This window comes from Sinocyclocheilus grahami, unplaced genomic scaffold (assembly GCF_001515645.1).
Source record: "Sinocyclocheilus grahami isolate Dianchi unplaced genomic scaffold, SAMN03320097.WGS_v1.1 scaffold1032.1, whole genome shotgun sequence".
NCBI classification, from domain to species: domain Eukaryota; kingdom Metazoa; phylum Chordata; class Actinopteri; order Cypriniformes; family Cyprinidae; genus Sinocyclocheilus; species Sinocyclocheilus grahami.
Window position 1 is genome coordinate 396,399 of NW_015506211.1, and position 26,320 is coordinate 422,718.

General features: G+C 37.2%; 1 protein-coding gene across 1 annotated transcript in view; it reads right to left on the reverse strand.

Annotated features, from left to right (window-relative positions):
* Positions 1-2,424: 2,424 nt before the first annotated feature.
* LOC107565855 (cytoplasmic phosphatidylinositol transfer protein 1-like) overlaps positions 2,425-26,320 on the reverse strand; it is a 94,374-nt gene continuing 70,478 nt past the window's right edge. The window contains exons 3-8 of the mRNA XM_016251142.1: positions 17,099-17,153; positions 16,541-16,612; positions 8,331-8,426; positions 5,867-6,022; positions 5,377-5,440; positions 2,425-4,283 (exon numbers count right to left, since the gene is read on the reverse strand). Of these exons, the coding sequence (XP_016106628.1) occupies positions 3,970-4,283; positions 5,377-5,440; positions 5,867-6,022; positions 8,331-8,426; positions 16,541-16,612; positions 17,099-17,153 (757 nt within the window). The 3' untranslated portion in view covers positions 2,425-3,969. The remainder of the gene's footprint in view (positions 4,284-5,376; positions 5,441-5,866; positions 6,023-8,330; positions 8,427-16,540; positions 16,613-17,098; positions 17,154-26,320) is intronic.

Sequence of the window (26,320 nt, forward strand, 5' to 3'; positions counted from 1 at the left end):
CATGACTTGGGGAAGTCGTGGCCTAATGGTTAGAGAGTCGGACTTGTAACCCAAAGGTTGTGGGTTCGAGTCTCGTACTGGCAGGGATTGTAGATGGGGGGAGTGAATGTGCTCTCTTCCACCTTCAATACCACGACTGAGGTGCCCTTGAGCAAGGCACCGAACCCCCAACTGCTCCCCAGGCACCGCAGCATAAATGGCTGCCCACTGCTCCGGGTGTGTGTTCACTGCTGTGTGTGTGTGTGCACTTTGGATGGGTTAAATGCAGAGCACTAATTCCAAGTATGGGTCACCATACTTGGTCACATGTCACATGTCACTTCACTTATACTCCGTCCCTGCAAGCTCACATTCATCTATCTCCACTTTTGAGTGCAAACCCCACATCTCAAAATCCAATCAACAACCAATGCATACAACCGATACATAAATAAATAATATAAAAAATAAATAAATGAATAAACAAACGAGTTGATATAAATTTAAATTTTGAGATATAAAATCGCTTGATATAAAAGTCAGAATTGTGAGTCTTTTCTCATTTTTATTTTTTTTATTAAATTTTTTTAACTTTGGCGAAATCAAGATTCCATACGATATTTCGTTTCATCACAAAAACGTTTGATTTACTTTCTCGTACACAATTACTAAAATCAAAACTAAAAAATGGACGTTTGGAGCAGTGGCGTAGCCAGAATTGTAATTTTGGGGGGGCCTATCATAAAATGAGGGGGCCCCTCTATATTACATCTAGGCTATAATGTCTATATTAAATGTGCGCATTTCCAAGTGTTTGTGCGGCATGTGGAAGCTGAATAGCAGTGCGCTTATTCTGCACGACAAGAGGCGCCTATACTCCGTCATTTTTGGTTGTACAGACAAGAATTACATCGTTCGAATCTGGTAAGGGTCATTATAACTAGTTATGTTTAATTATTCATATTTCCTCATGAGCTGAGTCGCTACACTTTTTATGGAATGTAATGCGCTACATTACTTCTGCGTTACTTTTTAAATATGAGCATGGCTTGATTGTTTTTAATATAAGAAGTTCTATTTATAGCAAATGTAAAAGCCCTTTCACACCAAAAAGTGTAATGAATAAACCTCAGGCTGAAGGAAAAGTAAATTCACGTCTGTACAGTAGAACGCAGGAGAAGAAACATTCTTCAGCAATAAAAAAACAAAGCACAATTGTTAGTTTATCTGAAGTCATGTTTGCTTATTAGTATGGTTGAACTGGATCAGCAAAGGTCAGCAGAAAAGACATCAGTTAATAAAATGGGATTAGATACATTTGTGTTATTTAACATATTTAATTATTGCAGGTTTGCGTCATATTCTGAGTTTGCATTTCACTGTTTTAATTCATTTTGATGATTACTAAATCTGTTTTTTGTGAGTGGGCTGAATTAATGCACATTCACATTTAGTCTAGAACTACAGTAAAATCATGTTCACACAGCACACACAATGCCTCTGTACTTACGATTTCTCCCAATATGGGGACAGGAGACTTGTCAGTCAATAAATGGGAATACAAAGCAACTGGTGTTACTTTTTTGAAAAAGTAACTCAGATATTTTCTTGCAAATTAAAAAAAGTAATGCGTTACTTTACTAGTTACTTGAAAAAAGTAATCCGATTACGTAACTCACGTTACTTGTAATGCGTTACCCCAACACTGCTCACAATAACAACAAAACGTTGTGCGCTGTAAAATAATGAAACCAAACTTGAACGCATCAAAAATGAACCGAACTCATGCCTCACAGACATGAGAAATATGTCTATAGAATGCGTGCAAATGACGCCACTGGTTTGGAGGCAACATTTACCAACAATGGAAAGAAACTGATTGAAGACAGGTTTTTATTTATTTAAATATTTGCAATATTTCCTTTTTATTGCCATCTTATGCATCATGTGCTTGTGAAATCTATTACTCTGGGTTTGCTACCCTGACAACACAGTCCTGAAATAAAGTCCCAAAATAATATATTTCTTGCTGTGGTGATGCTTTAAAATGTCAAGTACAGCAATCAGCTTCAGACAATATTAGACAATTAATTAATGTAACAGACCTATACTAACCTTCATGATTTTTAGAATTAAAGTTCACCAAAAAAAGATCCTTCTATCATCACTTACTCACCCTCATGTTGTCCCAAACCTGCATGTATTTGTTCTGTGGAACACAGAAAACGATATTTTGAAGAATGTTGGTAACCAAAGTTTCAGTTCCCATTGCCTTCCATTCTATTTTTGTCCACACAATGAAAATCAATAGGAACCGAAAGTGTTTGATTACCAACATTCTTTAAAATATATTCTTTTTTGTTTCACAGAAGAAGGAAAGTCACAGGCTTAGAAGGACTTGAGGGTGAGTAGATGACAGAATATTCATTTTTGGGCTCAAAATTCAAAATAGGGTTGCACCAGTAAGGATGGTAATTCCATTACAAATATGGGTAATTCCATATCTTCGTTAGGACCATCTGGAGAATTCAATCATGCAAATAACTTTTAAAAATATTTCTTTCACCTCTATAATTATATCATAACCTCTATGAATTGCAAGGCTAATTAATACATCATATAGACTGTACCTGTCAAGTTTTTACAACAAATCTCCCATCAGTCAAGTTTGATTGGTGCAGGAAAAAACATCAATCACAGGCATTAGACTGCAATGTCATTCAAAGTAAAGAAGACCTTTAGAATGAGAGGAAAAGCCATTGCATCTTAATTATTAAAGATATGAAAGCTGCTATAATCCATCACTTCGATGTATAACACTTCACACTTAACATTTCTGGTAAGCATGGATTTACCAAAAAACAGCATATTTTGCAACATAAATGGGAAAGACATGACAGGTTTGGTGAAACTGGAATGAAGTAGAAATCCCAATGGATAGCAAATGCTTTAATTTCACAATGGCAGTTGACATCAAAAGCATGATTTCCCAAGATTTGGCATGTGCATTTCTGAATCCTTTAGAAAAGAGTATTTAAGTTTAAAAGAACAGATATGCGGGAACCAGCAAGAATACAAGAGCTTTACAATTTACAAAGTATACATTGGCCAGCAGCAGCAGCAAACATTCCTTAGAGCTCAAAGATTATACAACAGTCTAATTATCAAGCATTCTTTGAGGACTTAATTCATATTTATGGATAATAATGCATCACATTAATCCCAACCAAGAACATATAATGTAGAACAGCATACTCAGTTACATGGCAGATGCTCCGCAACCTATCAAATATATTATGAAGATAAACTACAGTATGTACAAGTTCCAGTTTGTATTGTCTAACAACAGACCATGCAAAAGTGCTAGGTCAGTAAAATTGGTATAACTTGGTTTTCTGAGTCCATGGGAATGGGACTGATCAAAGGTAAAGACAAGAGCATAGTGAAACCACTATCAAATTGAACCCTACATTCTTATAAATGAGATATGTACAGTACATGTCAAACACTGATTAATTTGAGTGAGAAATTCAGAAGCCTGAGGAAAAAGTCACGTTAACATAATATCACAACTGAAATATTAACCGAGCAGAATATACCATTAAATACCCCACTACACCAAAACAACATTGGCTACAAATCCTATCCATATTCAACATATGTAGGAAAAATGGCTCAGCAAGAAGGAAACAAACAAAAAAATAAGTAAGAAAAAGATTCAGCTCTGTCTATCAATGGGACAACTCCTGAGATATTTGTAACAATGATCTGTAGTGTGTTTGTATGTCAGAATGCACTTTTTGGCCTATTGTAAATTAACTCCCAGTGTAAAACATGAGGTTGGACAGGTTGAAAAGCCACTCTGTGTGTGTGTGTGTTTGTTTGGGAAACTGTAAGTATATTTTAGTATTTAAAGAGAGACTTATTTGATTGTGTCAAACAAACAAATTACTGGGGTATGTTTTCATAAACTAAGGCCAGAACTGAGGTTTACTCAGGTTGCGGGGTGCTGGGACCCCAGGAAAAGAGACTGGGAAGGCGGAAGGCAGAGTCTCTCCGTGCTGGGTCAGGAAGAGTTAGGGTCTCCGGAGCTGACTTCTTCCGTGGTCTGTCCTTGGGCACAGAAAGGAAGTCTGGAGCTTCAGTGGAGAGGGGTGTAGAGGGAGCGCTGGATGTGCCGCTACGAGCGCAGGCTGGCAGGGGCTTCTCGCTGATGGAAATAGCTGGCGGAAAGGTTCCCAGCTTCTTATTGGTGGCTTCCTGAGTGGCTCGTTCATATTCTCTCACTTCCTCTATTGTCATGTCTTTAAACATCCAAAGCAAAGGAATTTCTATTAGTGGGGTTTCACTAATGTAATTTATATTGGACTAAACCAGTGGTGTTAAACTCAGATCTTGAAGGGCAACAGTCCTGAGGAGTATAGTTCCAACATTGCTTAAATCCATCTACCTGTAGTCTTATAGTAATCCTGAAGGACTGAATGAGCTGGATAAGGTGTGTCAAATTGGGAGTATGGCCCTCCAGATGTTAAGTTTGACACCCCCTGGATTAACCAAATCCAATATAAAATCATATTCCATCTGATGTTCACGAGGCTTCCATTACCAAGCTATAGTAAAATATTGTCATTTTTATTTGTTTCTACAGGCAATTGTTTGCCTATTATTTATAGCTGTCTTCCTTAGTTGTCAAATCCTGGTTAATAATGTCATGATGGTGGTGAGGGGTACCTTTAATTCAGGGGTGTCCAGTCCTACTCCTGAAGGGCCACCTTCCTGCAGAGTTTAGCTTTATCACACCTTTAGTGATTCTGAAGACCTTAATTAGCTGTGTTTAATTGGGGCCAGAGCTAAACTCTGCTGAAAGGTGGCCCTCCAGGAGGAGGACTGGAGACCCCTGCTCTAATTCAGCAACTCAATGAACCATTGTTTCCTCCTCCTTCACACTCGCTGCACGTTTAGGATCTCACTGAGAACGCAATGTGCTCAACAGTAGTAAAAGAGATGCTGCTTTTTTTTGAGCAGAAAACGGCTCTGCTTTCTATGCTTTGCAATCTGAACACTTTCAGTGTTCATGACTGAACAATTTGTTAAAGTCATCTAATCTAATCAGTATGGTCAAGGTCCTTGATGAGAACATGAAGAACAACTTTAAAGTGCTGAATTTCTCAGCTGAAACATATATTTTCTGTCTGTTTGTTCTTGCAGTGACTCATGAGAGTAAACACGGTTGTGAGCTATGGATCACGACATCCATTGGCATTCGTGAGGTTTGTTAGTCACAACTCTGGGACAGAGTCAAAACAAAAGAAACGGCAAATAAATGTAAAGAGATGAATAAACAGCAATCTGAAGGGAAGGCTGTGTGCATGACTGGCTGGTCAATGCCAAACTTACCAATCCACTCATCAACCCAAGCGAAAGCCTGCCTATGACCCAGCAACAGCACATCCCTCACCACCTACAGAAAGAAAGACAGGTACAAATATATGGTCATTCTGATGTTGCCAAGTAGATGTGTTCCTGGATCTTTTGTTGGTCCTGGAAAATTATTTTGTCAAATGAACATACTCCTAATCTTCCCTAACCCCAATGCTAACAATGACCCTAACATCAGAGGGAAATGAACAGTTAAAAGAAATGTTGTTGAAGCCTCAGCTCCAGCACAAAGCTGACTAATCCTAACCCTTAAATCTGATTGGTTGACAGGAATATTGCTCCAGAACCAACAAAGATGATCCAAGGACTTGATCTGCTAGATGATATCATGGTAAGCACAGCTGGATAGACAGATCTATCTATAGATCTGAGTGATGTGCAATGAGAGTAACTACAAGGTTAGGGTTTTAGGGGGCTCGCCCGGGATATGTGGAGGGGTGGAAGTGACCTTGTGCACAAACTGCTCCACACGTGTCTGAAGTCCCCACACCTCGAACTTCACCGTTACTAGCTTATAGGAGCACATGATGGGATCCTGTGTGTCCCTCCAGCCTTCCTTCAGCAAACCCCGGGTTGTCTTCTCGGATTTAAAGTATCGTGGGTCCTGGAGTGGAAATACAGAATGGAAGTAAAATAAAATGTCCTGGAATGGAAATAAAATGGCCCACAGAGTTCATTTTATATACAGTACAATAAACAAGAATGTCTCATTTAAACCTTTATAAGACTTATTCATAGCAGAATAGAAAGAAGACAGGAGATGACTGGAAGAAAAGGTGGGACTCGGGTCAGAAAATTACATGAACCAGCACATGCCAACTATGCAAAACACTAAGCAATGGCTCTGACGATTGGATATCTAATTTTACAGTTAATAATAAATGATAAATTAGTCTCCAGTCCAACTTTGATTAGAGACGTTTAGATATTCTCACTGTAAACATGTCCTTGTACTGGTTGAGTTCTGGTTGGTGGCAAATTTCTGCAAACAAACCAAATATATCTACAATTTTACAGTTAATTTACAGATGTTAATTATATTATTGTTAATTATATGATTACAGTTTCATTTTAGATTTTTTTTCTTTATTTGTACATGCTGTATTTATATAAAAAAAATTCTACCCAGTATTATTGTGTTTAATGCCTTTATCTGCCACCCTGTTCTAGCTGGAACACAGGAAAGCATTCTGCATCTTTATTTATGCACAACATTTGAGAGTGAATTCCATTTAAAAGTTAACATCACTTTGCTCTACTCACTCTGGAGGGCAGATCACTTGAAGTGAGTGCTCTACACACCAACTACCCACCGGTGTTCCACAGGGTTCAGTACCTGGCCCATTTTTACTCTCCAAATCACTTTGCAAAATTCTCACCTCTCAGAGCTTTTCCCCATTATTCCTATGCAGATGATACTCAATTCATTCTCTTTTCACCCTCTGACAACCAAATATCATCTGGTATTAACATATTTCTGCCTGCATATCTGAATTTATTGAAAACTGAGCTGCTAATCATCCTGGCCAAGAACCAATCCTGCAAAGACCTTGTTATTTCAATAGACAACAAAATCATCTCACCTACACAAGAATGATAAGAATCCTGGCATCAATGAGGTCTATAATACCTGCAGAAAGCTAGCCATTAATATCAATGGCAGTTGCCTGGAAGCTCATTGTTTTTGATCAAAGTTCAAACTGTGCTTAAGTTTATCAGTGATGGTCAATTCAAGGTCGAAGTATACTTCAGTTTTGATGTGAATGCTTGTGTGTGTGTGTGTGTGTGTGTGTATGTATGTATGTATGTATTGCTTGTAACAACCCTTGTTGCCAGTTGGAACTTCCCCAGACTAAGATGTTGACTGTCAATGACTGAGATCCACAGGTTGTTTAGAAACACAGAGGACTAAGTACATTTTTATTACCTTGAAATACACCTTTAGTCATATTCTGTTTAAAACCCAGATATCTATGACAATTAAACTTTGCAATGCTTTAGGGTACATTACACACACCATGTCAGTTTAACAGCATGTCCTAACCAGATGCAGTCCAGTTTACTGGTGTTTAATAGGCGGTCAATACCCCAACATACTATGAATGGATTAACTGAATCACGTCTACACATATTTCTTCTGTTAAAACCATTGTTCGTGCACTGTTGATTCTTTGCGATGTTATTTTTTCTCTTCATACTTTCAGTACGTTTTCAATAAAATTATTTACTTAAAGGCATGCCTTTTTATTGTTGACAAAATAAACCCTTCACCAACAGATGTTTTTGAACAAACACTGACGAGATTAACAGGTTTTTTTCTGTGACATAAGTGATTTTATTTGTTTAAATGAGGACTAGAGTGATCACTTATCATTCCCAGCACTGCAGCTGTTTTTTACTTTCCACATCTAATTCCACCTCTGCTTTTTTATTCCTCAAGCAGAACCACTGCTGGCCTGGATCCTTAGATAGCAGCAAGCTCCTGCCAGAGAAAGATAACACTGCACTCCTCTCATCTGTCAATGCTTACCTCTGCAGGAGGAGAAAGGCAGTATGTGAAAATGAATTACAATGGAGAGGTGATTCTGAGACTTGCGCCAGAAGAGATCTCAACAGGACCTCTTTAATAATTCAGTATCGGCTTAAAAATAACCCATACTCTTTTGTTTTCGTCTATGTGGGAGAAGCACTCCCCTGTTTCTTCAAAACAAAATCCCCTATCAACAGAGCTCAAATGAATAAATCACAGAGGCCAGCGAGGAAAATATTGGAGGGGAATATAAAATACAGAGGTGAATATGAGCACATACTGTACCTTAGAGGGAAATTTGTACATTTGTATTGCTTATAAATTATTTACCGTTTCTTTAATGGATCATATATTTATGTGCTTTATTAAAGAAATATCTTACCTCAGACTCCTTGTAATAGCGCTCTGGGATCTCATCGTAGGCAATGTCAATAAAGCACACCTCTGTTTCTTCATCTCGGGGCTCTGTATCAAAGATCTAGAGGATGTTAGAGAGAAAAATATTTTTTTTAAATCTACCAGCTACCACTGCTACTGAAAAAGTCAGGATGTACTTCACAAACTCAAAATTAGTTTTAACCAGATGTGATATAACAAGTTTCCTTTGTCTGTCCACACTGAAAGCAACAATGGTGAGAGATGCAACACATTCACAATCAGAACATATTTGATCTGTAAAATACAGATATGGGGAACGGATGATATGTTACTGTGGGTGGAGTGACAGAACATGACAGAATTAGAAACCAAGCAACTACAGAACACCTTGTCGCTTGTGGCTCATTGCATTTGTGTGTAGTAGATTAACTGATTAACTCAGGGGTGTCCAATTCGCTCCTGGAGGGCCACTATCCTGCAGAGTTTAGCTTCAATCTGCCCCAATACATCTGCCTGGAGGTTTGTAGTAATCCAGAAGACCTTGATTAGCTGAAACCGGAGTTTTTGGCTTGTGACGTCGGTGCCTGCGCTGTTATCTCCGCCTACTGGAGACTTTTTCAGGCTTCTGATTGGCCAACATGGCTTTACGGTTGAGATTATATCACCACCTGTTGGTTTGGCATGCTCTTGACAGTGCTTCATAGCATGTGTTTGCGTTTTCATGTGGACGGAGATTTTTATAAAAACTGAAAATGGGAAAAATCAGTTTATAAAAATACCTGTGTATGTGTGGACATGGCCTTAGTCTCACACCCACAGTCCAAGAGTCTGATATTTACTGCACACAAAACTGAACAACAGGTTCCTAAACAGTCCGCAAAGAAAGTAAGTTATGCTTAACAGGTTCCCAGACTGATTTAATAAATGGGATTTTTCAAAGTTTGTGAAGTTCAACTTCGTTGTTGGTTATTTTACATGTGAAAGAAGTGGAAGCTGTTACAGCAGCAAAGGAAGATCAAACTCCCCATTATTGCCAATGGTTTTGTAATTAAATGCTCAGTGAGCACAAATACAGCAGGTGTGTAAGCGACCAAATACACTGTCAAGACTGTTAAAAAAACAGTTTTGAGACCTTGCATTTTCTAGTTCTTGTGTTAATTTCATTGACTAATCATATTCATTGACCTTTTTTCCATGACTAAGGACAAAGATGAGACAACACCAACATCATTAAACACTAATTGTGACTATATCAATATGCAATATCATCGACAAAAAAAGACTTATAAAAATAAAAACTCTCCACATCCAAAATATCTATATATTTTCTTCAACAAAAAAGAGGGATAAAATATAGACCCCCCCCCATCCAATGTTCCCTCTCATTTTTAATTTTTTTTGCTAAACAAAACTTTTCTTTATTGACTGGACATTTCGTCCAACTGAGCAAAAACATTCTTTATATCAGAGCTTTACAGCACACAGACAAAAAAAAAGTGAGTCAACTTTTAATGCTAATGTGCTATTTATATTTGATTTGACCCTTGATGTAACTAAATCACATTTTATGTTACCTGAGAAAACTGATTTTTTTTTTTTTTACAGTGCTGTGTTAACCAAGAAATTCTATTAAAAATCTTTTTCTTTTTTTCAGAAATATCTTACAGGCATTTAAAAATACCAAAATACTATGTTGATGTATGTTTCTGGTTTCATAGTGCACAATATATTGGTGCCCATTAATCCAAATAAATAAAAATGTCTTTATAATCTCATCAAAATGTCAAATCTCTCTTATTTTTCATCGCCTTCCCTTCAGCCACCTGCATCAATAGCACAGGGTTTGTACAGGACAGGTGGCTCAACAGAAGCCATTACTTTAAAAGAACCATGTGAAAGCACGTTTGGAGCAGGTCAAAATGCTTAATGGTGAATCATCTGTGATGTGGGAAAAGATTTTATGGTCAAATTAACCTTTTATAGTATGCAAAGTGATATTCAAAGTGATATAAAACAAATCTAACACTGCCCACACCTCAAAAACACCAGAGCATCATGCTGCCTCTCCTCAGCAGGAACTGGGCTTCTTGTTAAAATAGAAGGATAGATGGTGCAAGATACAAAGAAATGTTTTAGTAGGATAAAAGCATGCTCTGGATAAAATGTATTTTTCAGTGAGGCAATGGTCCCAAACACAAGGCCAACTTAACATCAAAGTGCCTGAAATTGCCAATCTCAAGTCAAGATGCACAGGTACCTGTCAGCCTGGAAGTGGTATTTATAGGGTCTTAGGCTGCTAGAATGATGCACGTCTGAAATAGAATTAATCACTGGACTCAAGTTTGCCAGAATAGTGGCATCAAATACAGATGCACATGTATACGCATACCAAATCATTGCTGCAAAAGAAGACTAAAGTAGTCAAAAATATGTGGATTGAACAATTATGCTATTTTTTTTAAATACTGTATAATGATGCTGAAATAACATAATTCATTTTCATGTTTCCACAAGATGCCATTTTAATGTTGTGTGGGTGATTATAGGTCTGACCCTCGCGCTTTGATTTCAGCACCATGGACAGGGCAAATCAACGGCACATGGCCAATGGAACGAGATGGGTGCAAAAACCTGACGCTATTTTCTGCTCATCAGCCACAGTTACTAAAGAAGTGTTGGCATCTCAACTGAACATGAAACTGAGCACGGATGGTGAAAGAATGCAGCGTTCTGTTATCTCTCACCTGCAGATGCAGAAATAGCCCTGAGGCGAACCAACAGATGCTACCTGGCTCCTACACCTCTCCTTTACAGTCAAAATATCATTCAATCACTTTGTCTGCAATCAATCATTTTCTTGTCTTGTTTTCCATCTAGTATTCCAAGATATCTTTTCAGAACATACTATTGTAATACCTTACAATTCCATTTTTAATTGGAGTTAATTTGATATATAATTTTGGTTGTCACTACTTCATCCCATCACTCTGTACAACTGATTTCTCTCCATCTCAAGCACATCATTTATAAATGTTAGATCTTCAAACACAAACCCACAAATGCCTCAAACTGATCACAGAAGAGGAAAAACTATCCGTCTGCAGTGAGTGATGTTAAAATGCTCTCATTTGGGGCAGAGGATAAAAGTGTTACTTGATACCAAGAGCAAAGGAATAAAACAATGCGAAAGTCTTTCTAAGCGAGTGAGCATGTGCGCGGAGACGAGACCAGAAGCTCGGGACAGCACTGGCTCAGACAGACCGTAACCGCCGTCTGGAACGATCCTGATGCATGTAAGCTCTCAGACTGACTGCAGGCCAGCATTATTAAAGAGCCAAACTCACCCAGAAATCTCTCCAGGACCAATCCCATCTGAAATCACAAGCGCTTTTTGGCTAGTGGGTTTCTTCCACTTGCTGTGTTAACCAAGAAATTCTATTAAAAATCTTTTTCTTTTTTTCAGAAATATCTTACAGGCATTTAAAAATACCAAAATACTATGTTGATGTATGTTTCTGGTTTCATAGTGCACAATATATTGGTGCCCATTAATCCAAATAAATAAAAATGTCTTTATAATCTCATCAAAATGTCAAATCTCTCTTATTTTTCATCGCCTTCCCTTCAGCCACCTGCATCAATAGCACAGGGCTTGTACAGGACAGGTGGCTCAACAGAAGCCATTACTTTAAAAGAACCATGTGAAAGCACGTTTGGAGCAGGTCAAAATGCTTAATGGTGAATCATCTGTGATGTGGGAAAAGATTTTATGGTCAAATTAACCTTTTATAGTATGCAAAGTGATATTCAAAGTGATATAAAACAAATCTAACACTGCCCACACCTCAAAAACACCAGAGCATCATGCTGCCTCTCCTCAGCAGGAACTGGGCTTCTTGTTAAAATAGAAGGATAGATGGTGCAAGATACAAAGAAATGTTTTAGTAGGATAAAAGCATGCTCTGGATAAAATGTATTTTTCAGTGAGGCAATGGTCCCAAACACAAGGCCAACTTAACATCAAAGTGCCTGAAATTGCCAATCTCAAGTCAAGATGCACAGGTACCTGTCAGCCTGGAAGTGGTATTTATAGGGTCTTAGGCTGCTAGAATGATGCACGTCTGAAATAGAATTAATCACTGGACTCAAGTTTGCCAGAATAGTGGCATCAAATACAGATGCACATGTATACGCATACCAAATCATTGCTGCAAAAGAAGACTAAAGTAGTCAAAAATATGTGGATTGAACAATTATGCTATTTTTTTTAAATACTGTATAATGATGCTGAAATAACATAATTCATTTTCATGTTTCCACAAGATGCCATTTTAATGTTGTGTGGGTGATTATAGGTCTGACCCTCGCGCTTTGATTTCAGCACCATGGACAGGGCAAATCAACGGCACATGGCCAATGGAACGAGATGGGTGCTAAAACCTGACGCTATTTTCTGCTCATCAGCCACAGTTACTAAAGAAGTGTTGGCATCTCAACTGAACATGAAACTGAGCACGGATGGTGAAAGAATGCAGCGTTCTGTTATCTCTCACCTGCAGATGCAGAAATAGCCCTGAGGCGAACCAACAGATGCTACCTGGCTCCTACACCTCTCCTTTACAGTCAAAATATCATTCAATCACTTTGTCTGCAATCAATCATTTTCTTGTCTTGTTTTCCATCTAGTATTCCAAGATATCTTTTCAGAACATACTATTGTAATACCTTACAATTCCATTTTTAATTGGAGTTAATTTGATATATAATTTTGGTTGTCACTACTTCATCCCATCACTCTGTACAACTGATTTCTCTCCATCTCAAGCACATCATTTATAAATGTTAGATCTTCAAACACAAACCCACAAATGCCTCAAACTGATCACAGAAGAGGAAAAACTATCCGTCTGCAGTGAGTGATGTTAAAATGCTCTCATTTGGGGCAGAGGATAAAAGTGTTACTTGATACCAAGAGCAAAGGAATAAAACAATGCGAAAGTCTTTCTAAGCGAGTGAGCATGTGCGCGGAGACGAGACCAGAAGCTCGGGACAGCACTGGCTCAGACAGACCGTAACCGCCGTCTGGAACGATCCTGATGCATGTAAGCTCTCAGACTGACTGCAGGCCAGCATTATTAAAGAGCCAAACTCACCCAGAAATCTCTCCAGGACCAATCCCATCTGAAATCACAAGCGCTTTTTGGCTAGTGGGTTTCTTCCACTTCGATTTACACAGTGTTAAGGAAGTCAAAACTTCTGAAAAGCTTCCAGTATATATCAGCGAAATAGCCAAAGATTCAGAAATTTGGTCATCATTTGTTGAACCTCATTTAGTTTAAAACCGGCACGAGTTTCTTTCTTCAATGAAATAGATGCTTAGCTTATCAGAATGTCCAACCTGCTCTTTGCTCCAGTTTCCGTTGAGCACTAAAACTGCGACAATGCATCATAAATGTGTATGAATGACATCCTATGGACTACTTTACTGCTGATTTTATGTACTTTTTAGAGCTTGAAAGCCAGGTGACTAACTGATGACAAATATTTGGGGAGAATGATCCCTTAAAAAGGAATAGTTTACCTAAAAATTAAAATTTGCTGACAAATTTCTTACCCTCAGACCATGAATTTGTTTCTTCTTTGACCAGATCTGGAGAAATGTAGCATTGCATCAGTGTCTCAGCAATGGATGCTCTGCAGTGAATGGGTGCCGTCAGAATGAGAGTCCAAACAGCTGATAAAAACATCACAATAATCCACTCCGTACCAAGCCTGGAAGTGGTATTTATAGGGTCTTAGGCTGCTAGAATGATGCACGTCTGAAATAGAATTAATCACTGGACTCAAGTTTGCCAGAATAGTGGCATCAAATACAGATGCACATGTATACGCATACCAAATCATTGCTGCAAAAGAAGACTAAAGTAGTCAAAAATATATGGATTGAACAATTATGCTATTTTTTTTAAATACTGTATAATGATGCTGAAATAACATAATTCATTTTCATGCTTCCACAAGATGCCATTTTAATGTTGTGTGGGTGATTATAGGTCTGACCCTCGCGCTTTGATTTCAGCACCATGGACAGGGCAAATCAACGGCACATGGCCAATGGAACGAGATGGGTGCTAAAACCTGACGCTATTTTCTGCTCATCAGCCACAGTTACTAAAGAAGTGTTGGCATCTCAACTGAACATGAAACTGAGCACGGATGGTGAAAGAATGCAGCGTTCTGTTATCTCTCACCTGCAGATGCAGAAATAGCCCTGAGGCGAACCAACAGATGCTACCTGGCTCCTACACCTCTCCTTTACAGTCAAAATATCATTCAATCACTTTGTCTGCAATCAATCATTTTCTTGTCTTGTTTTCCAGTACGCTATTATGGTATGAAAATACAACATCTAGTATTCCAAGATATCTTTTCAGAACATACTATTGTAATACCTTACAATTCCATTTTTAATTGGAGTTAATTTGATATATAATTTTGGTTGTCACTACTTCATCCCATCACTCTGTACAACTGATTTCTCTCCATCTCAAGCACATCATTTATAAATGTTAGATCTTCAAACACAAACCCACAAATGCCTCAAACTGATCACAGAAGAGGAAAAACTATCCGTCTGCAGTGAGTGATGTTAAAATGCTCTCATTTGGGGCAGAGGATAAAAGTGTTACTTGATACCAAGAGCAAAGGAATAAAACAATGCGAAAGTCTTTCTAAGCGAGTGAGCATGTGCGCGGAGACGAGACCAGAAGCTCGGGACAGCACTGGCTCAGACAGACCGTAACCGCCGTCTGGAACGATCCTGATGCATGTAAGCTCTCAGACTGACTGCAGGCCAGCATTATTAAAGAGCCAAACTCACCCAGAAATCTCTCCAGGACCAATCCCATCTGAAATCACAAGCGCTTTTTGGCTAGTGGGTTTCTTCCACTTCGATTTACACAGTGTTAAGGAAGTCAAAACTTCTGAAAAGCTTCCAGTATATATCAGCGAAATAGCCAAAGATTCAGAAATTTGGTCATCATTTGTTGAACCTCATTTAGTTTAAAACCGGCACGAGTTTCTTTCTTCAATGAAATAGATGCTTAGCTTATCAGAATGTCCAACCTGCTCTTTGCTCCAGTTTCCGTTGAGCACTAAAACTGCGACAATGCATCATAAATGTGTATGAATGACATCCTATGGACTACTTTACTGCTGATTTTATGTACTTTTTAGAGCTTGAAAGCCAGGTGACTAACTGATGACAAATATTTGGGGAGAATGATCCCTTAAAAAGGAATAGTTTACCTAAAAATTAAAATTTGCTGACAAATTTCTTACCCTCAGACCATGAATTTGTTTCTTCTTTGACCAGATCTGGAGAAATGTAGCATTGCATCAGTGTCTCAGCAATGGATGCTCTGCAGTGAATGGGTGCCGTCAGAATGAGAGTCCAAACAGCTGATAAAAACATCACAATAATCCACTCCGTACCACTCCAGTCCATCAGGTAACTTCTTTTAAAGTGATAATCTGCATGTTTCTAAGATACAAATCTATTATTGAGGCGTTTAACTAACTAAATTGTTGCTTCTGGCCAAAATACAAGTCCATAACCCATAATAACGCAGTGATCAAGTCCATCTCCTGTTGCCCTCTTACATCAAAATCCAGCGACATATTTGTTTTGAACTGTTTTTCGCTTGTTAATGGTGCTTGATCTGTGCATATTATTGATTGTTGGACTGGAGTGGTGTGGATTATTGTGATGTTTTTATCAGCTGTTTGGACTCTCATTTTGACGGCACCCATTCACTGCAGAGCATCCATTGGTGAGAAAGTGATGTAATGCTAATGCTAAAGAAACAAACTCATGGTGCTTAGATGGCCAGAGGGTAAAATTTCATCTAATTTTTAATTTCTGTGTGAAATATTCCTTTAATAATGAATGCATATTTAATCAAAGTAATAAATAAACAGGGGCAGACCCACAACTCTACAAAGGTTTAAAAGCACACTAAATCTAGTGATGCCACAAATTGTTCTGCAATCTGAGAACCGACTGGGCTTTCTAGTTAGATTTTTTTTTCCATCTGTTCTCTCATTCCACACAATCAACAGTTCTCACTTTACAGAAAAGATTTAGAGATGAAAGACAATTGAGAAAAGTGCGAAATCATGCAGACATATTTACACTGTATACAGTATACATACATTGTCATTGATGCCTTTGTTGTCTTCATACTTTGTCTCAACGTGGATGGAGAACTTTGGCAGGAAAGAGCACTAAAGAAGAGGAAAATGTGTCAAAAATGAGTTAAATTATGCACAAATAGCCACCCTAGAAAGTATTTGGATACTTAAAAACTTCAAATCAAGTGTCATCTGCACACAAAATACAAAACATGATTTTCTCTTTACTTCTCTTCATTATTTTTGCTCAATGTCTTAGAATCAGCTGGTGTTTTTGTACTTTTTAGTGTATATAATATGCATTTTCTTTCACATAGCAAAGGAATAACAGGTGGAGACAATCACACTAACTATCAATATAATGCACTAACATTCGACAACCACACAGTGTTTTTCTCTTCAATTTCAAGAGTGCATCTATTGCTTTATTTCAAACCAAACAAGGATTACATTATGAATTGTCTTTAATAAAATGGCACTTGGTATGACATTATTTAACACAATGACATTCATAAATTGTTGCGCTCCTTAAAGGAATGGTTCACCAAAAAAATTAACATTTGGGGAAAATGTTCTTACTCTTAGGCTGTCCAAGATGTCATCACAATAATCCACAAAACTCCAATCCACCAATTAATATCTTGTGAAGTGAAAAGCTGTGTGTTTGTGAGAAACAAATCCATCAAGCTTGGCTTCTGGCCAAAATACAAGTCCATAATCCATAATAACACTTCCTCCAGTGAAAAAGTCCATTCCCTGTTGTCCACTGACTTATTACTTTAGAACTGTTTTTAAAGGTAAACGGTGCTTAATCTGTGCATATTTCTCTCCTGATTCAGACGACTTGTTCACTGGAGAAAGCAGTATTATGAACAGAGTACTTGCATTTTAGCCAGAAGCAACATTTTGAAGTTAAAAACATCACAATGATGGATTTCCTTCTTGCAAACACACAGCTTTTCATTTCAAAATAAGTTAATTGTTGGACTGGAGTGGTGTGGGTTACTTGTGGATTATTGCGAAGTTTCTATCAGCTGTTTGGACTCTCATTCTGACAGCACCCATTCACTGCAGAGGATCCACTGGTGAACAAGTGGTGTATATATCTCCAAATCTGATGAAGACATAAACTCATCTACTTCTTGGATGATCTGAGGGTGAGTACATTTTCAGCAGATTTTAATTTTTGGGTGAACCATTCCTTTAAGTAATTATTACCTTTGCATATGATGAATCAACAGACAATTAGGGAAAAATAACACCACCACATTTAGTCTATTTCTATTTAGTCAAGGAACTAATTTTAGACATCTATCAAGAGGGGTCAAAGCTTCGGCCCAGCCTCATTCACGAACACACTACATGCATGCTCTCAGTAGATCTGGTGCACTGCAGGGCAATGCGCTTCAGTGTGATTGTGTTTTATGAGCCTGACGTTCTGCTGTAATGATGAGCTCTTTTCTGCCTCACTGGATTTACAGCCTCCTCCTCTCTCCTTCCCACACGTCCTGAAGCTGTAGCCCCTCTGAGACCCAACACACTGCTGCCTGATTAGATTAAGAACTGCTCCCGCAATCGCTATGGAGATCAATAGAGGCTGAGTTACGTAATGATGGAGGAAGTGCTGTAGCAGTGGGGGAAGGGCAAAGGATCGAGGAGAAGAACAAAGAGCAGATCTATGGGTGCAAACACTCAAGGCAATGGTGACTTACAGCTCAGTTTCAAAACCTAGGAAGCTGCCTCACTGTTTGAAACTGTAGCTTGCCACTTGTTTAAAAGTAGTTAAGCTATAGTCAAGCTCTTTTGAAAAAAATTATTTCATGCTACTGAAAAAATGAACTGTAATGTACTATACTGAAGCTTTTAATGGGGAAGTATCTTTTTAAATATATAACTACCCTTGTGAAAAATAACTTAAAGGATTAATTCACCCAAAAATGAAAATTAGGCTGTGTTTTACTCACCCCCGAGGCATCCTAGGTGTATATGACTTTCTTCTTTCAGACGAATCCAGTCAGAGTTATATAAAAAATTGTCTTTGATCTTTCAAGATGTTTAATGGCACTCAGCGGGTGTTGCATGCATCAGTCCAAAAGAAGAGAAATAAAAAGCGCCCATCCATAAAGGAAAAAGTGTCTCACACAGCTCCGGGGGGTGAACAGAGGCCTCCTGTAGCGAATCGATCCGTTTTTGTTAGAAAAATAACCATATTCAAAACATAATAATCACTTTAATGTAGCTTGCGCCAACAGTTGTACACAGAAGCAGCTCCGGGCGGATGACGTATGAGTTCAGCGCTGCGCATGGATTCGCTACAGGAGGCCTTTGTTCACCCCCCGGAGCTGTGTGAGACATTTTCCTTTATGGATGGGCGCTTTTTATTTCACTTCTTTTGGACTGAAGCACTGTAACACCCGCTGACTGCAATGATAGAGCTTGGAATAGCCAGGACAATTTTTAATATAACTCCGACTGGATTCGTCTGAAAGAAGAAAGTCATATACACCTAGGATGCCTCGAGGGTGAGTAAAACACAGCCTAATTTTCATTTTTGGGTGAACTAACCCTTTAACTGTATAGAATGTGCTTGTACTGTTCTTCAAATCTTAAAATGATATGTGACCCTGGACCACAAAACCAGTCATAAGGGGTCAATTTTTCGAAATTGAGATTTATAAATATAAATAAAGCTGAATAAATAAGCTTTCCATTGATGTATGGTTTGTTATGATAGGACAATATTTGAAAATCTGGAATCTGAGGGTGCAAAAAAATCTAAATATTGAGAAAATCATCTTTAAAGTTGTTCAAATTAAGTTCTTAGCAATGCATATTACTAATCAAAAATTAAGTTTTGATATATTTACAGTAGGACATTTACAAAATATCTTCACGGAACATGATCTTTACTTCATATCCTAATGATTTTTGGCATAAAAGAAAAATCTATAATTGTGACCCATACAATGTATTGTTGGCTATTGCTTCAAATATACCCCAGCGACTTAAGACTGCTTTTGTGCTGCAGGGTCACGAATATTTAAAAAAAATAAAAACATATGGTATGGTATTAGCGAACTTAGAGAGACACTTTTCTATGTTTCTTAACACACTTAAGTACACTTTAAAAAAAAGTGCAATTTGTAATAATGTCAAATTAAAAGTTTTACTTTAAAGTACATTTTAAATCATGCTTTAATAATCTTGTCATGCTTTAAATAAGGACACTTATTTTGATGTGTTGACTAACATACTAAAGCACAGTACTTGATTATAATCTTAACTGTAGTGTGTTGTTATATATTACATTTAAAGTTAATATATTTTTTGTATGTCAAGTATGACATTTTAAAATGTACAAAATCTATTTTTACATAGCTATATTATCCGTTTGGTCTGTTTTGTACTGCATCCTCACACTACATTAAAGAACATCACAGAGACTCTGTGAATTATAAATTATATTTGCCCATTACATATCTGCACTATGGAAGTTATCCAAATAAAATGAAATTATAGAGGGAATATATTGGAAGTGTCTTTTTAGGCAATTATAGACGGCGAACAATGGATTTTACTGATAATGATAGCTAGGTTGCACTGCACTAGCCAATAACGACAACAGCTGGATATAAACTAACGCAAATAGATGGTAATAATCGAGACATTAAACATTTAGGTCAGACTTGCGTGTATTTAATCGCTTGAGGTACTACTAATGTTAACGATCTCTCAGTCTTGATGGCAAACATACTGCAGTCCTCCACTAATGCAGCATCTAGTCAACATTAATTATGTTACAATGATGGTAATGTACTGTATACATGTTGTCTATGTCAAAAAAACAGCACAAGGCATCAGTCATTTGGCCTCTAGAGATCCCTCTCGCACTGTATAATGACAGCAGACCTTCTCAGGCGCTCCAGCTGCAGAAGCAACCTGGAAAAACTATCGGCAAGTTGTTTCTGCAATCAGTTATCAGTGCTGATTTATCGGCAAAACCGATCAATCAGTCGACCCCTGGTATGGTATAAAAACAATACATTTTAAGTTTATTGATACATATTTAGATAAATTGAAACTATAAGTAGTTTGAGTGTGTACAGAAATTATGGGTAGTGTAGTTCTTCACTGGGAATTGTGATGTTGTTGATGTTTTTGTTCCAAATTTTAATTTTGTTTACGTGGCTTTGTTTGTGTGCCATGAATTAACAACCTCTGAGCTCATGGCAGGTCTGTCTTAAAAGGTTTATGTTACTGCAAAAAATGTATATTTCTATGAAATATTAATGAAATTTGTACTTCCTGAGCTCTATTGTTGCACTCTTTTAAATGAGCGATGGATAAAATAAAAGATTAAAACTTTGATATGTTGACTGCATTTTCCTAAGCACAAGAAAAAAAAAACGTATTTAAGACGTATATATATAAATATATTTTGTCTCTATAATCCTTCAGCCAATAAATTAGTATATTTCAATGCTGCTCAAACAGAGTTGGAAAGTGACTGTCACAAATGACCATTTAGCTGTTTCCATTTTGTGCTCATTTTTACATCCTTTGGGCTTTTCTCGTCTTCCACTGCTCTCATTTGAGCACAGTTTGTATCCAGTTGTTCCTGGCATATGGTTGATTATGATAACAGTGTTCTGATGAAGAGCTCTCTCATTCATCTCTAGGTACAGATACGGCACACACAGCCACTCCAAGATCCACTGACTGTCGTCCAGCTTAAGCTAAGCCTTAATCCTCCACCCGTCTCCACCGCTCTTTTAAACCAACCTGTCATGTTGCTGCTGTTGACTTTCATCAGTTTCCAGGCAGCACTCAAAAAAACAAATGGAAGATTTATGCACCTGAATTGTGTAAATGCATGTGGAAACACCATTTGGATAAGTGTAGCTACAACTTTCCTGAAATGGGTGAAAGCCCCTTTTATACACCATGTAACCACTGTCGGAGAAAGTTATTTTTAAAAGTAATGCATAAAAATGTAACTACCGTATTGACCCGAATATAAGACGATGTTTTTTTCTTGGAAATACATCTGAAAAAACGCGGCCAATACGGTAATTGAGTTACTTTTTATGGAAAGTAATCCATTACATTACTTTTTCGTTACTTTTTGTCACCTGGGCTGGCCTTGCTGATATGTTTTTTTTAATAACAAAATCCCAAAAGTTGTATTTTTGGCAACTGTAGGGGCCCTTTCACACTGAAACTGAAATTAATAAGCCTCAGGCTAACACGGGGACAGAAGAGGTGTCAGTAAATAAATTGGAAAACAAAGTAACTTACATAACGTATTTGAAAACGTAACTCAGATTTCATTGTAAACTGAAATGTAATCCTTTACATTACTAGTTACTTGAAAAAGTAATCTGATTACGTAACTCGTATTAGTTGTAATGCATTACCCCCGTTCACACAGAACGTTGTTTTTCTCATTTAAACATGTGCTAAATGGACACAGATTTGATCTCACGTTGATCTCATATATGACACGGTGTTCTAAAAATGCAGCGCTCAAGTTAAAAGTAGTTAAACGTTTGCTTTTTCATTCCATTTTTACATGCAAAAACACGTTCTGTGTGAACGGCCCCTAAGGTCCAAATACCTTATACCTTCACTATATTCATAAGGTTCAGGGGAGTCCTGAGGTGTTAACATGTATATTGCTCTTTCGAATAAGCACGAGGTTTTCCATGAAACCTAATATGGTCTCCAAGGAGCTCGAAGACACCTGTTCTGCCCGGTTTTCTAATACACTCTAATTAAATTGCAGCACAGCAAGGGAAAACAACAACAGTGCATTCTGGGATAGCATAACAACATGGTTGGTGGTTAAGGGGAATCAGCTTCCAGACACTGTAGCTCTGTTCCAAATCCTAAGGAGCTTGATGTGAGCTGCCTACATAGACAAGATCATTGAAATAGAACCTGAAATAGAAATGGTGAGTGATTGAGAGCACTCTTAATAGCAACGCCACGCTCCGTACAAATAGCGCTTTTCATGTGAAACACACAGGAGACTCGGCTCACTACTGATTCCAATGGAACTTGGTGTTAGCCTGTTGCTATGCTAACATCATAACACTCTAATAAACATAAAATGCATAAGACACACCACATGCCACGTCAATTTAAAAATACACTCTTGTTCAAAAGTCTGATAATTGATAATAGGGATGCACGATATTGGATTTTTGCCGATATCCGATATGCCGATATTTTTCAAATCATTTTGGCCGATACCGATATATTTCCTTTTGTTTGGAAACAACACCAAGTCTCTCCTGTGCAGAAATTATAAGCAAAATATTTTAAATTTCAGTTCTTTCAAAAAAAGTCTCTCGCCTAGGCTGCATTTATGAGATCAAAATACAGTAAAAACATGTCTTTCTACAGAACTGGTAGTGCAAAGTACCAATTGTTCTAACGTAATGCTGTACCGTTTTAATGAAACGAGTGTGTTTAATAGCACATTCATTTTGTTGGAGCATTGAAATTGTCTCTGACATTTTGGTTTTGAGTTTCAAGCACACAAATAAATAAAGGAAGAAGAAGAAGCCATACTCACTGTATACTCTGAGCCAATGGCGGAGAAGGAGACGGATCGAGACGATGAAGGCGAGAGAAAGAGAGAGACACTTCATGTTAAAGGTCATGGCAATAAACACATGGCAGTCTTGAAGCCATTAAACATTCAATCACAGAAAGACCTCCAGGTCTACAGGGAATTGAAGTTCTTTCTGCACTGTATGTGCGTGCATGTGTGGCAAAAATATGTGCATGTATTTTGCATGGTGTGTGTGTTTATCATGCACACACATCCTTTCATCTGGTGTCATTTCTAAAGCATTTGCTCAATAATTGTCAAAAAGACGCTCTTTAAGATTCAGACTGCACGCATATCTGTATTTTATTAAATGTTTAACAGATATGCATATATTCAAATAAGACCATTAAAGGAATAACAACTATAAATTAAAAACCTGTCATGATTTACTCATCCTTATGTACTTTTATGGTGCTTATTTGTCCTTTTTAGCACTTGAGAGCATTGTGGCGATTAAGAACTGTTGTATCTTGCTGTTCGGTCTGTGAATATTGTTTCTGTGTATGTGTTACACGGAAAAAACAATTGTTTGAGGTTGTGGACAGGTGTCTTTTATACTGATAACAAGTTCAAACAGATGCCATTAATACAGGTAACGAGTGGAGGACAGAGGAGCCTCTTAAAGAAGAAGTTACAGGTCTGTGAGAGCCAGAAATCTTGCTTGTTTGTAGGTGACCAAATACTTAATTTACCGAGGAATTTACCAATTAATTCTTTAAAAATCCTACAATGTGATTTTCTGGATTTTTTTTCCTCATTTTGTCTCTCATAGTTGAGGTATACCTATAATGAAAATTACAGGCCTCTCTCATCTTTTTAAGTGGGAGAACTTGCACAATTGGTGGCTGACTAAATACTTTTTTTCCCCACTGTATATGTTTTCTGAACTTCTTGGAAAAAAAAAATGATCATGGTTTCCATAAAAATATTAAGCAGCACAACTATTTTCAACATTGATAATAGGGATGCAAGATATTGGATTTTTGCCGATATCCGATATGCCGATATTTTTCAAATCATTTTGGCCGATACCGATATATTTCCTTTTGTTTGGAAACAACACCAAGTCTCTCATGTGCAGAAATTATTAGCAAAATATTTTTAATTTCTGTTAGTTTTTAACAAGAACTTATTTGTTAGGATTAAGTAAACAACAATGAAGGTTTTTTTTGACAGTACATTGAAACTTTGAAAATAACTATAAATAAACTATATATCAATCACTGCATTTTTCCCCCAGAAAGATGCAAGGTTAACCCTAACATTTTATTTTAAGATTTAACATTTGTAGATGGTCTAAAGCAGTGCTTCTCAAAGTCTGGACCCGCCCCAATTTCGTATTTCAAGAACACTAATTATTTTCTACTTTTATAAACACATGTTAAACTTGTAAATCATATGTTTAGTTTTTTAATGTCTTTTTGGAGATGGTCCGAAATGAACGCGAAGGCGAGATATTGAAACTTTTCCTTCATGACATTTGTTGTCATGACATCCAACAGCGCCTCCTGCTGGCAGAGAATGAATTTGCATTTGCAAGTCTGTGGGAAACACTGGTGTCTGTCAGCAAACATAAACAAAAAGCATGCTTCAGAACTGTTTTGAGAAGGTGCTTTGAGCCATGTATTATTACTATGAATTAGGCTACTACTACTACTACTATTACCATCTTGTGCCCTGCAATAATCATTTACTCATACTCGCTTTTATGAGAAACAGAAGAAAAAACAATCGGCCAAACATATCGGCCAAAAAAATCAGCATCATATATCGGCCATCGGCTGCCCTGATTTCTAAATATCGGCATCGGCCAGAGAAAAACCCTTATCGGTTGACCTCTATTGCTGACACTTAAATTAATTGTTTTGCCACTTTTGCACTTTATTAAAAAAAAAAAGTTTATTTGTTATGCATGTTATGTATGTTTATTAAAAACAAGTTTTGTAATAACCAATTGTTCCGGTCCGGACCTTTGACACTGATGAAAATTCAGATTTGGACCTTTGAATTCTGAAAAACTTTGAGAGCTCATGATTTGTTTAAAAAAATAAAACATATTACACATTAATGAATAAATCAGTATATATACAATTATTTAATTATTTACTATAGCTTCTGACCGTTAAATCAAAACATACTCGCTATTTTATGACATCAATTACTGCTTTATTTAATCAGAAACAGTCTAAATGTTATTTGTGTAGGCTATTTTTCTTTTAATTTAATTAGAAGTAGGCCAACAGTGCCCCCTACAGATTAAAACTCCTTACCGAACGGGCATTAGGACCCAGGGGAGATGCCGCTGTACGTGCTATTACTGTTTACTCTATCATACACCAAAGGCATCATTCTGTACGTGCATTCACAGATTAAATGCAGCAATCCAAACTGTCAATCTAATCATCATTCAGACAAAACTTTGCTTCAAGAATGAGCCACACTGCTGACCTGATCTAATCGCTAGCACACCCTGAGCACAAGTTAAAGCATTCCTCTTATCGGCAAGACATATCGGCATAATTTTTCATATCGGGGCCGATGCCGATATTTACATTTAAAGCCATTATTGGCCGATTCCGATATCAGTCCGATAATATTGTGCATCCCTAATTGATAATATTAAGAAAAGTTTCTTGATCATCAAATGAGTATATTAAACTGATTTCTGAAGAATCATGTGACACTGAAGACTGGAGTAATGATGCTGAAAATTCAGCTTTGATCAGAGGAATAACAGAGGAATTACATTTTAAAATATATTAATATAGAAAACAGTTATTTTAAGTTGCAATAATAGTTCACAATATTACTGTTTTTACTGTATTTTTGTCCAAATATGCAGCCTTTGTGAGCAGAAGAGACTGTATTTAAACAACTATTATTTTTTCAGTGACTATGGGTCAGAAAGAGGACATCAAAAACCTTGCACATTATTACATGAAGTAGCTATTTTGGTTTTCCTATGTTGATAGCTACTAATAGCACATACAGAAGAGGAAAAATCTAAATCTTTAAATAATTTTTGACAGTTTACATATTGCAGTTGTGATAAAAATATAGCACAATACCTAAAATGATAGCTTTTGTGACATTGTTGATTCTCCTTTTCCCATATATTCATGTGAAAAAAATTAAAGTCCAAGTAGGATTCTATTAAAAGATTCGTAGACTATTAAAAGACT